The sequence below is a fragment of the Macaca mulatta genome, chromosome 2, assembly GCF_049350105.2.
Source record: "Macaca mulatta isolate MMU2019108-1 chromosome 2, T2T-MMU8v2.0, whole genome shotgun sequence".
NCBI classification, from domain to species: Eukaryota; Metazoa; Chordata; class Mammalia; order Primates; family Cercopithecidae; genus Macaca; species Macaca mulatta.
Window position 1 is genome coordinate 172,072,184 of NC_133407.1, and position 12,735 is coordinate 172,084,918.

Sequence of the window (12,735 nt, forward strand, 5' to 3'; positions counted from 1 at the left end):
GAGGTGACAGGGTGAGAAAGATTTTCTTTGAGGCTGAGGACAATCAGATTTGGAATTTAGGAGTGGAACAGAGCAACCCTGTGATGGGCAGGTGACTCCCTGCCAAGGAAAGGAAAAACAAAGGAGACCAGTGAAGGAGATGCAGGAAGTGGCAAAATTGCTGGAGTAGCCCCTCTTGTCCCTGGTCTGTTAGAGAATGAAGAGTTGAGTAATGAGCACTGTTTGAGAAGAGGAAATATGCTGGGTTTAGGGCAGGTTGAATAAGTCTGGGATACATTTGGGTGTTGATTTCAAGGTTTTCATGGGTGTTTTGGGGAGACTTATTCTATATGAGGAATCACCAAGGGATGTAAAGTAGGTTCTGATAAGATATGTGGTCAGGGCCACAATATGTACTTGGGTAACACCTCAAAATAGGTTAAGGACTGGATAAGACTCCACCCAAACACAACCCACCCAGCCAATTTACTAAATGCAAAAGCCAGGAAGCAGGAAAAATGTAATTTTCTGAACAAGCAGGCAGAGCTTCATATTTTAAAGCATCCACTGAAAGGACTTCAAAGAAGAAACAAGAGAAATGTAGAGACAGAGATATGTAGAATCCAATAGGGTGATAAAAGTGACATATAAAAGAGTGAAAAACATTTAAGATCAAAGTAGAGGTATTTTAATGCAGCAAAGAGATATAGGACACAGCATAGATGTTGACAAGGCAATTAGATCAAGTTATGGTGCAAAAAATCTTGATCAACAGGGGACACAGCTTGCCTAAATTACAATTGATATTTCTTTCCACACTGAGGATGGCTGCCTTCATTGGTTTGCCAATAGACCAGAGGAGGCAGTTGCATGTTTGCACTAAGACAGTCACACCCTGGTAAATAAACAAATGGTGATAACAAAAGAGATGAACAGCTTGTTTCCAACTCCTCACAGGACACTGTTTAGGCTCCGTAAGGAACCTGGTCATCAGGGATGATTATTGCCTAGTCCATCCCTGAGGAGAGATGAAGAGAAAGAGAAGAGGGAGGATGCAGAGGAAAGGGGAGGACAGAGGAGGGAAGGGGGAGGCAATTTTGCGTTTTCTTCCAAATACTACATTGTATGACTGCCAATAATAAGGCAATACAATTCCAAATAATTTTTTTTTTGCTTGCTCTGCCCTTTAGAGAATTGAGGAACAATCTAGCAGCCTGTGCCCATAGGTTTGTGAAGTTGTTTTCCCTTTGTTTATCTCATTTTCAAAAATAATTAATTGCCTATCCATCTCACTGCTTTTCTCTTTGCCTTCTTTAAAATTGACTTTCCAAAAGACACAGATCTTTGTCACAAAAAATGAAAAAACATCCAAAGGCAGGGGCTTCTCTTTATTAACGGTGTTTATTAATTAGTGGTACTTTCTTGTACCACTGGGGAAAATAGAATTCTAACCTTTCTTCCTTAAATTTGCACCCTGCAAATACTCTGCATTTTGAGTGAGGCCGCAGTGGATTTCACAGCTCAGCTCCACAGTCCCGACAGTGCAGGTTCAGAAGGCCTTTCCTGAAGGCTCCTTTGCCCGAAGGGCTGGACCTGACTGTCTCACCCCAGCTGGCCTTGGCAGGATAGCAGGGGAGGAGGAACTTCTGCAGTTTCCCTGGGGCTATATTTATCACCTTCCTTTTCTCACTGACCTTACTCCACCTTGCTCTAGCAAGCAACTAAGACAATTAGACAACTAAGCAATTAGACTTTGGCAGCTACAATTAAAGAGACTTCCAGTATTCTGAGAAACATTAAAGTTGTAAATAAGATAGTGGTCACCAGGAAATTGATCTGTCTGCTATGGTTTGAATGTCCACTCCAAAATTTATGTTGAAATTTAATCTCCAGTGTGGCAGTATTGACAGCTGGGGTCTTTCATGGGTGACTGAATCATCAGGTCTCTGTCCTTATTAATAAGATTAATCCATTTATGGATTAAAGGGTTATTGGAGTCATGAGTTATGATGGGAGGGCAACTGGTGGCCTTATAAGAAGAGGAAGAGAGACCTGAGTTAGCACATTAGCAAACTCTGTCCCCTTGCCATGTGATACCCTGTGTCACCTTGGGATTCTTCAGTTAGTCCCCCCATCAGCAAGAAGGTTCTCACCAGATGCATCCCCTCGACCTTGGATTTAGCCTCCATAACTGTAAGTAACAAATTCCTTTTCTTTATAAATTACTCAGTTTCAGGTATTCCATTGTAAGCAACAGAAAATGAACCAATACAGAAAATTATTGCTTTCTGTGTGATTTTATTCTGTTAATGGAATCATTAATCTTTAGCATTCTACCATCATCCTCATCTCCAACAAGAATGACAAGTATCCAGGGAAACAGACTCCAGCATTGTTACCCACGTGTGGCGGCTCTGCAGCATAATAGAGTGCTTCCTCTTCAGGGAAGAGCAGGGCAAGAGACAGGAGGGTGTCAGGGAGTCTGTAGAACAACAGCCCTTACCAAAAACCTTGATTGTGGTGGAGCTCCTCAAGATTTTGTCAGGACCGACTCTAATGTGGCAAGAGAACTTCCGCCCATCATCGAAGATTTGGACTGGAGAGAGGTGGAGTCTGTAGTCTATACCAACCTTGACTCTATCTTTAAGTAATGTGGAACTGCTGATGAGGTGATCTTGGGAGATAAGTGTTTGCTGAGTTCCATTATCCTCCTGGTGAGAAAAATCGTTACCAGTTATTGAGCCCTCAACTGTGCCAGCTCTGAACTAGGCGTTTCACAAGCATCGACTCATGTATTTTTTGTAAAGTAGAGAGGAAGAATGAAGGATGGAAATTAAGAGACATTTAGTATATTACTAGAGAAAGTATACACTTGACTTTCAGTTAAAAACTATTGTCACCCTCTCCTAACAAATGGAAACATTCTGTTCTTCTGACTAGACCTTCTCCTTCATAATCTTCTATGAACTGCATATCTGGAGTAGGATTTGGGGGCTGGAATGGGTGTGGAACTAATGGCAGATTTTAATTTTCATTTAAGAAGTTCTGGCATCTTACTGCTAAGATGTGCTGAGAAGACTGTATCAGTGTGAAGATTTCATAAAATCTTCACTTAAACTGGATGATTACAGTTATCCCTGAATTCCTTTAGAAAGGACTCTTTTCAGCTCCTCCCTGAGCCTGGACTAGGATCAGGTAAAGTGACGTTCTCAAAGTCTTGCTAGTGAAATGTTGGCACCCAACAGTGAGTACCTCCTTAAATTTTGTGCCCTGGGCACCTCCTTGCCTCCTTTCACAGCCTTGTTCTGGTCCTAACCCTATTCTCTTTATTTCTGTGTTTGTGTTAGCTTCAAAGAGGATGCATGAAGAGTAGGCTGAAAATGTTAATCTGAATTTTGGAGATCAGAGTATATTTGAGGTACTTGGTTTTTCTATCGCATATCCTTTCTTCCATCTGTGATGAAAAGCACTATTATTCTCTCTGTGCCTGGAATTTTTTTGGACAAGCTCCCTGGGTTGTCACAGTGTTGACTGATGTCAATAAAAGTGCTCACTAGGGGCCCAGTGAGGAGGGGATTCTTGACGGGCACAGGGGTAGAGGATGGATTAGGTCTTCAGACCCCGTTAGTATGACTCAGCATTCTCGGTTGAGCTGCTTTTAAAACACCCCGATGCACACGCTTCTCTTCTAGAGATTCTAATTTAGTCTGTCTGGGATAAGGCCATGGTTAGGACAGTTGTTTTTAAGGTACTCAGGGGATCCAGGGCTGACATCTACTGGCCTAACTCTAAACAACAGATGAATCCTTGTGCACAGGCATCAGGGGAAATGGAGGGAATTAAAATGGAGAAGGATAAACAGGAATGCATTCAATGGGGGGAAATGTTACAAAATAATGATAAGATCTATGAATTGGAATCTCTAGTTTTAAAAATGAGACAGATTAGGTTACATGAAATGGAAACCCCATTCAAGTATGGGCAGAAACAGAGGAAGGACTAAAGCAGACTTCTTAAATAGTTTAAAGAGATAATTCCAAAATATACTTAGTAGAAACTCTTATGTAAGACACAGTTCTTTAGCTGAATCTGGCTAGGATTTGTGTCAGTCTTACATGCAGATAGTATTGTGTTATTGGCTGCAAATAATCACACTCTGCTGAATTCTTTTTCCTGAAGCAATTTACATACCTTTTACCCTTAGAAAGAAGGACCCAAGAATCTGTGCTGCTGTTTTCTTTAAAGAAGAAAAGCACAAGAAAAAGGGAGAAAGACTGTATTACAGAGACAGGATCCCCCAGAGGAGCTCTAAATATTGGGTGGGGACAGGAGAAGAAAGTGGAAAGCATGTCACTCAGCACTGGCAGGTCTGGAGGTCAGTAATTAAGAAGGCAGGTAACCCCTGCAGATCTTTTGGCACAGGTATGTTTGGCAGCCTCTTGCTTTTTTGTGTGTGTCAGGATTTTAGAGTTGAAAATGTTCCTTGGTCATTTGGTATGGTATGGTATGACTACCATTTGGAACAGTTCCATCAACTGTCACTTTGTTGTGGGAAAAAGAGCAGTTACATGCTGAAGTTGGAGACTGGTGAGAAAAACCACTTTTTTCTTTATTATATAGCAGATTGTGACTAGGTGGTTTAGTTGATATAGAAAAAATACAAAACCTTTCAACTTTTTCCAAAGGTTGCTTTTTTTCCCCTGGGCAGTTGACTTTTGCAGAAAGAAGGTTTGTTCCTTCATTGGAAAAGATGGGATTCAGTTGCAAAGAATGCCCTGTAACCTACAAGATAAGGAGATCCTGAGACATTCTAGAGTCTTCAGTTATAAAGGGGGCAGTAGCAAGAACTTACAATGAGTGGCTGCCTTCATAGAGCAAATGGGAGGAGAGGTGAAAAAATTAGCACAGGCAAACAACAAAATGCCTAGGGATGGGAGAGGGAGAAAAATACTAATATTATGTTATGACCACTATTAAAATTTCATATTCTTATTAGTCATAGTTTAAATTTATTTAGTACCTATTATATTGTAAGAATTCTGCAAAGTCCTTTCACGTCTTGTTTACTCCTTACAACCATGTAAAATAAATTGAGGCTAAAAATTTGCTCAAATATCACACAAAGTAAGAGGTATTTAAGAAACAGCATCAGAAAGCAAGGATGCCCGGAACCGGGGACAAATGTCTCAGATACAATTTGTACTAATAAGAACCAAACTATGAAATAACAATAATAAATTTAAAAAACCTTTCTGAAGTATACAGAGTGAGAAGTTTAACAGAAACTTTAGAAGGCTAGAACCTTTCATGTGAGTTGTAGGTTACAGGGTGTGGGCAATTTGCTGATTGAAAGGGGCCTTTGTATGACATATTGACCCACTTTTGGTGATAGGTGTTTAGAGCATACCTCAACTCCTACTTGATAATAATGCTCTCAGCTAAGCTAGTCTTCAGGAAACAGACTGGTGGAGGCTAGAACCTGCATGTGAAAGCCTGATTTCTATCAGGTTTTTCTTTTCCTGTTCTTCAAAGAAAAAAATTGCTCGCTTTAAAAATTATTAATAAGTATTTCTAAAACTTTATGGATTCATACCTTGGTAGACTCTCACATTTTAATGGGAAATATAGATTTAATGAGCTAACATATATGATATACTTACTCTAGTCCTGACACTTAATAGCTGTTCAATAATACAAGCTTATTATTATCTAGTCCAGCCTATGAGATCAACCTGCTATTTCATGAGTATTCATTATGTGCCTGGCTAAATTGAGGAATTATGGAGATTCATTGCTGTGGTTTGAATGTTCTTGTCCCTTCCAAAACTCATATGGAAACTTACTCCCCAACGGCACAGTGTTGGGAGGAGAAGCCTCATGGGAGATCCAAAGAGCTCTGCCCTCATAAATGCATTAATGCCTCGTACAAAGTGCTGGTAGTAGTGAGTTCTCTCTCTTCTGCTCTTCTGCCATGTGAGGACACAACTTTTTTGTCCTCTCTGGAGAGTACAGCATTCAAGGTGCCATCTTGGAAGCACAGAGACCAGGTTCTAACCTGCTGGCACCTTGATTTTGGACTTCCCAGCCTCCAGAACTGTGAGAGAACAAATTTCTGTTTATAAATTTCTCAGTTTCAGATATTCTGTTATATGCAGCAGCACAAAATAGACTAAGACAGTTATAAAGTCATGAATAGCTCAATCTGCTCTCTTGCCAGTGTCAACCCTTATACACTAGCCCTTGGGGGACAAAATGGCCATGAAGCCCAGAAACAACAAGTTGATTGAAAATACTGTTCCTTAAACAATATAAATGTAGTAAGGTCTCAAAAACACACAAGCAACAGTCCGCCTTTATTTACAAATTTGATATTTTGTTCATCATGGATTTTCCCTAACTTCTGATTTTTAAAAATATTGTATTAAAATATTTATCTTGATTGCTAATTTTTTTGTGCTCCCTTAAATTTTGCTCCCAAGATTAAGAGCCTTACTTGCTTCACTCTAATCCCAGCCCTTAGGTCTCATAGCTAGTAAGTAGTGGAGATCCAGGTCTTGAAAACAGCAATTTCCCTCCAAAAGTCACATTGTTAATGACTTTGCTATATATAGTCTCACAAAACTAGTAGAAGAAACAGTCTTTGCCTTTCCTACATATAATCTACTTAAGGGCTGAGTTTGGTGGCTCATGCCTATAATTCCAGCACTTCGGGAGGCCAAGGCTGGTGGATTGCTTGAACTCAGGAGTTCAAGACCAGCCTGGGAAACATGGTGAAACCCTGTCTTTCCTAAAAATACAAAAAAATTAGCCAGGTGTGGTGGCATATACCTGCTGTACCAGTTACTCGAGAGGCTGATGTGGGACCTGAGCCTGGAGAGGTCAAGGCTGCAGTGAGCCAAGATTATGTCACTGTACTCCAGCCTGAGCAACAAAGTCAGACCCTGCCTCAAAAAAAAAAAAAAAAAAAAAAAAAAATCTAAAAAAAATTAATTTTTAAATATAAATTTTAAATAGATTTTTTGCACTAAAAAAACTACTTAAGGAGAAGAACAAACACACATATGAAAATCAGGAGCCACAGAAAATAAACAAATGCATAATTAAATTATGTATAGAAGCTTAATAAAATAATTAGCATGATAAGGGCTGAAAGGGATCATACTGAATCATGAAACTGCTGTTATATGTCCCTTAAGTACTTGACAAATTCTAAAATAAGTCAATGAGGCTTTGTTTTTGAACTAGAATCAAAATTTTCAATTTAGAAGAGGAATGTTTGTACTACAGATTGAGTGTCGCTTATCTGAAATGCTTGGTATCAGAAGTATTTCAGGCTTCAGATTGTTTTGGATTTTGGAATATTTACGTTATGCCAGTTGAACATCTCAAATCTGAAAATCTGGAATCTGAAATAATCCATTGAACATTTCTTTTGAGCATCATGTGTGTGCTAAAAAAGTTTCAGATTTTGGAACATAATTTCAGGTTTTCAGACTTGGCATGTTCAGCCTCCTTGATTTAGTGATGATATTTCGTCTCTGAGCTATCCTGAGCTCCTTGAAACCAGCTCCATGTCAAAGCTGGATGCACTGACCACAGCACGTGGCAGGTGCTGAGTGTACAGAGCTCATTCGATAACTGCTGTTAACTGTATTGATTGCTTCTCCTTTTTTCTCCAAACTGTTTCCTATCTTCACATTTCCTCCATTTATTCTCCATCCAGTCAGTGCTGTCAAAGCAAGCTGCTTGCAAAGCTTCCTATGTCCATTTTGTAGAGCACCAGAACAATATATTTCTAGTCATTGTTGTTGGTTATCAACACTTTGCAGTTCGGCTAGCACTTTAATTTTTATTAAAGACAATTAGAATCAGCTGCCATCAGGTAAGAGGTTACAGTTTTGTTTTCTGAATAGTGAGGCATCCATAAGCATAACAAACATTGTCTAGAGTACCATTTACCTTTTCACATAAATAGCACAAATATTAAATAAGAGCATATTGAAGATATACATAAAAATTTTAAGATAGATGAGCATCTGTAGTTATGTGCTTTGGTCACTAATATTGAATTGTTTGAATTGGAAATATTCTTGTCCTTCTCTTCATGATTTTAAAGAGAATAATCATGAATTTCTTTATTTTCACTGACTTTGGAAACAAGTATTTCCTCATACACATTTTCCCATCTGCACTACCAATTTGTACTTAAAGTTCCCAGGGTCTTGGTGTAGTGTAAGTCCGTCTTTTGCCAGCCAACTATTTAGTTATCCAGCTCAAATATAACCTTTTCTAAGAAACTTTTCCAGGTCCGTCTAGTCGGAATTGAATGATTTTTCCCATGTTGCCATTTTTTACATTTTTATTAAAGGTGTATGTCATGGTAGGAAATATGTCCAATATAATTTTGTATCCCTGCAGGACTTAGCTCTCAAAACAGATTCACATAAGTTTATTGGACTGAACTGAAATTTATGCTGTGGGAAATAAGGACGATAGTTTGCTATGAAAACAGAGTATTATCGTATATTTAGAAGCTTCCAGAATAAGACTGCCGAATTTCCCTAATGACTATATGCTTATGTCCCAGTGCATAAAATGGGAAAAATATTACTTATCTTTTAGCTTCCAACTGCATCCCATCAAAATATACATATTCTAGGATTTCTTATACATTACTCCTCCATTCACATAGATTATTAGTCTTCATTAAAGGGTTAACCCTTTGTGTTTACTTAGTTATCCCTCATGCTGGATGAATGTTAGATACACCGTCCATTTGCGCCTGATGCCTGTCTACCTCAGTGTATTCCCAGTCCTGCAATGTAACTTCCCAAAATGCAGAGTGTGTCCCATTAACACATTTAACACAGCCTTAGCATGAGATCAGGCACATGTAGCATAAGAGTTTATTTTATAAGAGAGAATCCCAATAATAACCTTTCCTATGAGGGTCATGATTGAATTAATTAGCCTTTATAAAATTACACATACAGGAAGACATCACTTTCATTTTTCAGTGACTTAGATAATTTTAGTTTGTAAATTGTTTCCAAGGTTTCATGAGTCACTTGGGGCAGAAGGCCTTTGAAGCTTCCCAGAGTTCAGTATAGGAAGTTTCTGCTCTCCTGAGCTCACCTTCATCACTTTCATGTTGTAATCTCTTTCTAAAGAGATTATATAATGTTTGTAGGAACAATAGACTTATCATTATGATTATTATTATTAGTTTAAAAAGAGATTAAAGACCAAAAATACGGATAGGCTGGAATATTTGTGTCCTTTGCAGACATGTAGCAATTATGATACTAAGAGTTGTAGCTTATTCCCTAACATAAGTGTTGCCAGTGGCATCAGTTTGTTTTTGACTTCACTGCACAAAAGAATTTGAGAGCAATTTTACCGCACAAAAGAATTTGAGAGCAAGTTCAAAGTGGAAGGAGGTAAGAGAGCTTACTGCGAAGCAAAAGTACACTCACCGCTGATCACAGAGGGCTACTCAAAGGTGAGATGATGCTGACTGACACTAGAGAAACTCCCTTTATGAGTTTCATATGATTATTCATGAAGGGGTAGGAAGGTGTGTTGCTATTAAGCACGTTCTGGATGGTCCTCTGGATGTGCATGTGCTATTTTTGTACATGCTGGTAGATACATGGCATGTCTCATTAACATCTGAAATCTCTACTCATGGGTGTATTTTTTACTATTCTAATGAGCATGGGTCAGCCCAAAGACACTAATCATGGGTTTCTGCACTTGCATGCAGGTGGGAATTTTTCCTTTCCGCTCCTTTACCTCCTTGCTCTAGGATGCTCTAACCATGAGCCCAGGGTGTGGGTTGTGCACTGTCAGGCAGTTTGTTCTCTCCATTTATTTAGGAAGTTTGTTCTCCTTTAAGGGAGACTATAACCACCCTATGTAATCTACTTTTTAAGGACATTATTTGGTTTAAGAGACTGGCCGAATCCTACAGCCATCAACAGTGTGGGGCATAGATGTAAATGAGAGGACATTTTGAAAGGACATGCACTATAGGATTTTAATTAACACATTTGCCAACACCATGTTCCCTTTGAAGAAAGGTTTCTTTAGAAAGATTCTTCAAGTTGTCTGTATCATCTTTAAAGTGGCAGCATGGCTTGAGGTTCTAGTGGATGTTTAAGATTCACCCTCTCACTGTGTGACCTTACGTGCACTCTCTGGCATTCATTTACTCTAAAGGTCCTGGCAGAATCCAAAGGTAATGTCTATATGGCCTTCTTAGTTTCTTTAAAGGTAGCTACTTGATACACAGTGACTCATCAGTCGTCAAGTCTTTGAGACTTAATGAGCTGCCACTCAGTAAACAATCAAACAGCATGAATTTAGTGATCATCAATTTAATATGAGAACAATGAATAAGACTGTGGGGAAAGAGGACAAATAGAAACAAATTAATTCAAGTATTTATTAAGTATTTATGAGTACCCATGTTCTGGACTCTATACTAGATGCTAGAGATTTTTAAAATGAGCGATACAACTTTTTGTCCAGGAGAAGCTCAGAGTCACATAAAAGACACACACTGAAGGCTTTGCATTTGCTTAGAAAAACAGATTACATACCCATGAGACAAGATAAGAACACTACAGTAAAAATATGTACAGTAAAACTTTATTAAACCAGTTGCCATTGTTGGTGAACCTGTGATAATTTGGATAGGAACTTTCTGCTCAACATGTTGGGGGAAAATATTGAAGCAAGGTATGCATTTCATTACTAAAAGGTTTAGTATAGTACATTTCTGTTCTCCTGAAATTATCTCACTTCTTAACCTTTTTCTCAGAAGTATGTTGTATCATGTTTGTTAAGAACAATGGACTTATACTTATCCTAATGATAGGCATAATGTCCAGGAAGCCTTACTTTTTGGAAAGCAAATCCTATAAAAGGGCAAACGTGTTTTGTGACAGATGACAAAGAGACATTGTAGGTTTTACAACCATTTGGGAAAGTTATTTTAAAATATAATTCTTTTTATTACTTACTACCTGAAAAATAGCTGGACAGTGAAAAATTATCAGTAGGTTGTATTTAAAGTTCTTCGTACAAGTCAATTATTTCAGGTTTGGCACAAACCCAAGGAAATATTTTTATATATAGGGTCTAGTTTCCAAGACTGTCCACAAAAATCTAGGTAGCTTGTAATGTGAATAATCAACCATCTGAATCACAGTATTTTCCAAATTGTGCCAGCTGTTATATTCATGAGGATCCGTGAGTTTAATAAGAATTTTTAAATCCTGTTTTCATTTTGACAAAAATATAAAAATTAACATACAGTAATCATATTCTGTATCATCTAAATGAATGCCCTGTTATGTGATTCTTGAAATCATGTTTATGGTCACCTCTATAATTGTGTTTGTCTCTTTGTTGTCATTTGTTTTTAACAGTTTTAGGGGTTTACTGTATACACTGGTTAGTAGCTGGCTGCCATTTGATTGACTAACATTAAAATTATAATGACACAATTCTTTCATATTTACTATTATCCTCATGTTGATTTTGTTTATCTGTTATGACAAAAAGCTCAGACAATTTTAGTTTTTAAGATTAACTTTAGATTTTAAAAATAAACTGATGCATTAGGCAGAATAGTGTAGACTAATGATAAAATAACAAAGGCAGACAAAGTGGATAAATGATGCAGTTATGTTAAGTGATAGGCCAAATTAAATCATAAATCCAATTAGATGAAGATCTGTATAGATGAATTCTGCAGTATTTCAAGGAGAGAAAAGTAGCGGGAGAGTTTAGTCATCACACAGGACACGTTAAGCAACTTAATAGTCAGCCCACCATAACTGCCAAAGTGAATACTCAGTGGAATTTTTTAAATTTATAACTAGGGTTATATCTTACAGTGCCTTAGCAAAATAATAGACCAGTATTTATTTTTGCCCTACACATCATTTTTAAAATTGGAAACATTTTCATAAAAATCCAGATTTCTGGCCTTTTTTTTTTTTTTTTTTAATGAGAAGGCATGGTAACTATAGACCTGTGGCCCCCTGTGGCATTAATAGAGCTGGGCAGTGACTGTTTCTTATACAAGTCCTGCTTGTCTCCTATACATTTGCTGCTTATATTTCACAAGCATTAGAGTCTGTGCTTCCCAATCTAAGCCAATGTTGGATATTTCCCAGGATGCAGTAATAAGGGTTTTTGGAAAAGGGAGTCTGTAGCTCTGCATATGTTGCTTGTGAAACAAGTATTTGTGAGTAGGGGCTTCTGCTGAATATGGCTCCTTTCTAGGGCACTATCACACTTTGTTCTTTCTGTAATCGTGGTTTGGTATGTAGATAGAAATAAAAATCGATCTTTAGAAGCAAATTTATAAATTAATTCACTGCATTGATAGACTCAGAGGCTTGTCTGTGAGAAGGAATATGAGTGTCCTCTCCTTCCTTCCCTACCCCTCCTCCCACCACTGGCATAATGCCTGCCTGTCATTTGTATGCTTCCTTCCCTATTATTACTGCTTATTCATTTTACATCATTAATGTTTAAAGACGATTGCAGTTATTCACTGAAAAGGGCAACACTTACCACCAACCATGCATAGGTGAACTCAGATGAAATTTCTGAGGAGCTATTTTGAAAGCATGGTATTTCCAGAGTCTGATTTATCTCTATTTCTATTGTATGGTTGCTTTTCCACTCATCTGGTGTAACTGTAACAAAACATAAGGTAGAAAATATATGAATCTCTGA

The 12,735-nt window shown here is 38.0% G+C and overlaps 1 protein-coding gene across 2 annotated transcripts in view; it reads right to left on the minus strand.

Moving 5' to 3' along the window:
• The window catches only part of CD96 (CD96 molecule), a 108,875-nt gene that overhangs the window by 76,782 nt on the left and 19,358 nt on the right, over positions 1-12,735 (minus strand). For both annotated transcript variants that reach the window (XR_001442807.3, XM_001102509.5), the window contains exons 3-4: positions 12,571-12,695; positions 2,483-2,690 (exon numbers count right to left, since the gene is read on the minus strand). Coding sequence is in view for 1 of the 2 variants with exons in the window: in XM_001102509.5 (XP_001102509.4) it covers positions 2,483-2,690; positions 12,571-12,695 (333 nt within the window). In the remaining variant the exon portion in view is untranslated. The remainder of the gene's footprint in view (positions 1-2,482; positions 2,691-12,570; positions 12,696-12,735) is intronic.